The 4439-nt window shown below is 37.4% G+C and overlaps 1 protein-coding gene across 4 annotated transcripts in view; it reads left to right on the top strand.

Moving 5' to 3' along the window:
* Positions 1–4439, top strand: part of CELF1 (CUGBP, Elav-like family member 1) — a 44981-nt gene that overhangs the window by 31271 nt on the left and 9271 nt on the right. For 3 of the 4 annotated variants that reach the window (XM_009574115.1, XM_009574130.1, XM_009574107.1), the window contains exons 10-12: positions 2289–2399; positions 2577–2762; positions 3632–3775. In XM_009574115.1, the coding sequence (XP_009572410.1) occupies positions 2289–2399; positions 2577–2762; positions 3632–3775 (441 nt within the window). Of the gene's footprint in view, positions 1–2285; positions 2400–2576; positions 2763–3631; positions 3776–4439 lie in introns of all 4 variants that reach the window. The other variant, XM_009574123.1, reaches the window with a different exon arrangement.

Below are 4439 nucleotides of genomic sequence, written 5' to 3'. Positions count from 1 at the left end.
AGGGAAAGACCAGTCATTAGCTATTTCAAGACAAAAATTACAGGATATCAAGTGAAGTTTCCAGCTGACAGTTCAAAAATAAAAAGTTATTTCTTTGCATAATGCACAATTAAGTTGCAGAACTCGTGCCTTAGAACATAGTAGGAGTCAAACAATTTGGTGTTAATGAATGAAAATCATAACTTTAATACAAAGACATTGCCCTTGGCTGAAAAAATCCTAGATTTGCAAATTGCTGCATTGGTATATAGACTATACCTATTCCTTTGTAATTGCCCTGTATTTCTGCTCTACTGTTATTTATCTGCCTCTAGTCATCATCAGAAATGGGGTGCTGACTCAGTACAGCAATTCCTATATACGTATCATAAAGAAAATAAACCAAACAATGTTAAATTTTTTTGGTGTTTTCAGTAATAGAGCATTTCTTGTTTTGCTTAAAGAGATTTCTGATAAAGTCAGCTAAACTAAAATAACTGTGTGTTCAGCTTTTTGTAGTGGTTTAAATGAATTTATTTAAAATCATAACCTTTTCAAAGTAGGGAAGGCATCTGTTCTCTCTTTTACTTTGCTCTCTAGCCTTGGCTTCATTCTTTTTTTCCCAAACCGCTACTACTTTGTTGTGGGGGTTTTTTTTAAATGGTGTTCTCATCTGTCAAATGTAGTGTCTTTTTGAATTATGCAGATTAGCAATGAAGTGTTGCAGAAACAAGTGATATTTTAAAATCGAAGCAGCTGTATCATTTCTGAACAGTGGCTTTTATTCAGCCAGCTGTGCTATTTTTTTGTACCAACTTGAGGGTTATACTGTAACTTGTTCTCTGTATTTTTCCAACATTTAATATGCTACTGATAGTAAGACGGGAATGATCTCCTTTTCTTCAGAGTAAGCATCTTAATATATAGTCTGGGACATTGTCTTTCAATTTCTGACTTGTTAAGAGAGTTTGTCTAGAACTTTCCTGGAGGAGGTTTGTCATTTCCTCTATCAGGGCAAAAACTAAACAGTGATATGAAGTGCAGCTCCCTGGGTTCTCATGCAGCTTTTGTTAGGTACAACTACTTTTTTTAGGTACAGCTTTTGCTGGGGCTTGTTAGGCAAGTTTGCTGTATTCCATTTAAATAGTTACCGTATTCCACTCCAGCAGAGACTTTGTGCGACATATATGAAGTGGTCACTTGGTCAGACAGATAAATTCCTCTTGAAAGCAGGCTACAAGATGCCTCTGCAGCACCAGTCTTCAGTATCTTTTAATTTGTAGAAGCCATAAATATTTTCCAGTGCATCTTGTGCAGTAAATGTAAACTTGTGGGTTAATAGCAATATGCATAGCTTTTATTATTTACCTTCTTCAGATTTCTAAGTACTCCACAAACCTGTTAGGAAAACTACTGCTATATAATCATAAAAATACTATTCTTTTCTTATTTTATCATGTCCATAATCTGTGTAGATGACCTAAATTTGAACTTCTGTTTCTTTTGATGTACCAGCTTGGCAAACTTTTTTCTCATCGTTTTGATGGCTGTGTCTGTAGAACTAACTCTACCTGTTGTAGAATTTGGCAGGCCATGTAAGCTGTTAGTCTGCTAGGTACTGTATCTGTAGACTTCTCTTACTGAGTAAACATGGTTGAAGATGTTAGTGGCACAGTGAACAGAGGATAGACTAGGTATTTTGGATGTACATTCCAAGACTCTTATAGGCCCTAGCCCCAGCTGCTGCAGCGGGATTTTTAATGGAAAATTATTTCACGTGTCAGAATAATCTGGGCATCTGCTGTTCCTGTTCTGGCAGTACGGGAAAACCGTATGTTCAGTTTGACTGGAGCTTTCTTTAGTGACCCGAGTATCTGTGTTTCAGGTCTTTTTCACTTTGTGTGATGTTTCAAGGATAGATGTTAGTATGTAGCAATTCTTACTCACTTTACTCATTTTCAGGCAGTGCTGCTGGTCACCTTACGTTGAGGTACAAAGTTTAGCTAACATTCGTATATTGTCTGAATCTTAGGTGTCTTGCACTTAATGAAATTATTATTGCTACAAAGAGTAGACATTATGATGAAGTAGGAATTTTTCAAAAATGTAGGAAAGGATTAGAAGATAGAAGCAGTATGATCAATCAAGTTGTGTGGGTTTGGGATTTTTTTTTTTTTGACATAAAGTATACTGTGGTGCCTTGATCTGTTCCTTACTAGCCTTTTCTACAGAAATAACTTAATGAAGAAGTTGAATTCTCAGGACCAAAAAATATTGCTTGAAGTTTAATTATCTTATTTTAATAGCAGGTTCCTCACCTAGCTCCAGTAGCAGCTCCTCTGTTAATCCGATGGCTTCTCTTGGAGCATTGCAGACGCTGGCAGGGGCTACAGCAGGCCTCAACGTTAGCTCTTTAGCAGGTAAGCTGTGTATTGTGGGATGGGGGAATAGCTGATTATCATTCCTCAGGCTGTGCTAGTTCTGCGGGGGTGTTTTTCTGCTCCCTGCCTTTTTGTAATAGTGCAGAGTATTTGAAAGGTAATTGATCTGGTTCGGTGGAAGTACTCAGTCATCTTTATTTCCTCTTTCTTATACAGGAATGGCAGCCTTAAATGGAGGACTTGGCAGTGGTGGTCTCTCAAATGGGACAGGTAGCACAATGGAAGCCCTCACGCAGGCTTATTCTGGAATCCAGCAATATGCTGCTGCTGCATTGCCCACACTCTATAATCAGAGTCTCTTAACACAGCAGAGTATTGGTGCAGCAGGAAGTCAAAAAGAAGGTAAGCAGAAAGTTGTAGAAACAACTTGAGAGGGGTTTTCAAAAGGGCAAGCTCAGCCCTTGCAGCTACCTTATCTGCAGAGCTTTTATTTGGCAGCATTTCTTAGAATCCTAAAGTTACTGAAGATAAAGAAGGAAAACCTGAGAGGTGTCTCTGTTAAGGGCTGTCCAAAAGTAGTTTTTATACAGGAGGTTTGTCCCAGGGTTTGTCTAGTCTTAAATGCTTAGTAATCATACTCCTCCATTTTCTCAAAGGACAGGGGAGTATGAGTCTGATAGATACATCTCACTGTCAGAGAATCAGTTTTGGTTTTGTTAATTTTGTTTTCTTGGTCCCTCACCTCTTCCCACTTAATGCTGATCTGTTCACTCTTCAGATTCAGAATCAATTTAACACGCAGTGTAAAGTGATGAAGAATGTAGGAGTAAGTTTTCAGCAGAATGTAGGATGATGCTTAGGAAAGAATCTGTCAGATTACAAGTAATGTGATTGCTTGTATTTTGTATTGAGATTTACTTAGCTGCTTTGGGCCACAAGCTTTGCATAGCCGTTTTTGTTTTAGTCAGCGTCTTGGCTCAAATTTATTGTTCAGCTTTCATTGCAGCAAAAATCTGCGAACCAGTTTTGGCACAATGTGGAAATTACAAGCAAAAATGGTGAGAAAGAGCTAGAATTATTTGAATGATCAATCCCAGCAAAGGGTCATCCTGATTTATTCTGGAATCAAGTACTCTGCAGAAGTGCAAACAACAGTTTCATTGTTTTATCTAGAAAATTTGGCTTGAATGGCTCTTTCACCTTTTTTTTGTGAAGTGGGCCTATGTTATCCATGCTCTTTCTGAATTTATATTCCTACTTGTTGTTTGAAGGTCCAGAGGGAGCCAATCTGTTTATCTACCATCTCCCCCAGGAGTTTGGGGATCAGGATCTGCTGCAGATGTTCATGCCATTTGGAAATGTCGTCTCTGCCAAGGTTTTCATTGACAAGCAGACCAATCTAAGCAAGTGTTTTGGTACGTTGGGTCTCATCATTACCTGTAGAAAGGTGGCTTCTTTCCAGTAATCTCTTTTCCAGTATATTGTCTAGTCTAGCTTTTAAGTCAAGTAGTGACTCTTTCTCTATATCCCTAAAAAAATAAATAAATAAATACGAACTCTTCCAGCAACGAACTGTATTTTCCTGATTTTCATTGTGACTTTTTGTTTTTCCTGATTTCATACTATTATGCCTCATTATACTGTTACTGCCCTAGATAATTCACTGTGGTTCATGTTTGCAGACTGTAGTCATGGTATAGTTCCTTCTCTTCCCCTTTTCTGTCTTTTCACTAATTGTTTATGTTGCTGTGTATACTACTTACTACATTATCATTATGAATGATTTCTATTAATATTTTTATATATTATTATTATGGCTACATACAGTACAAGAGCATTTGACTCTGACGTTCTGTAAATGCTCTGAAGGCAATTTTTAAAGCTTCCTCATAATTCTTGAAAACTTTGTAATAGTAAAAACATTTCAGCTGTTATTTACTACCTAACTTTGGTTGCATCTCTTGTCCTAATTTTGCTCTGTTTATTGTGTATTTAGATGGGAGCACATCAGGGCGGGAAGTGTATCCTAAAACTGTAAATCAACCTGTCATGCTACTGTTACTATCCAAATAGATTATT

This window comes from Fulmarus glacialis, unplaced genomic scaffold, assembly GCF_000690835.1.
Source record: "Fulmarus glacialis isolate BGI_N327 unplaced genomic scaffold, ASM69083v1 scaffold12230, whole genome shotgun sequence".
Lineage (NCBI taxonomy): Eukaryota > Metazoa > Chordata > Aves > Procellariiformes > Procellariidae > Fulmarus > Fulmarus glacialis.
The sequence above is the reverse complement of the archived record's forward strand: the minus strand, read 5'-3'. Positions and strand labels throughout refer to the sequence as shown.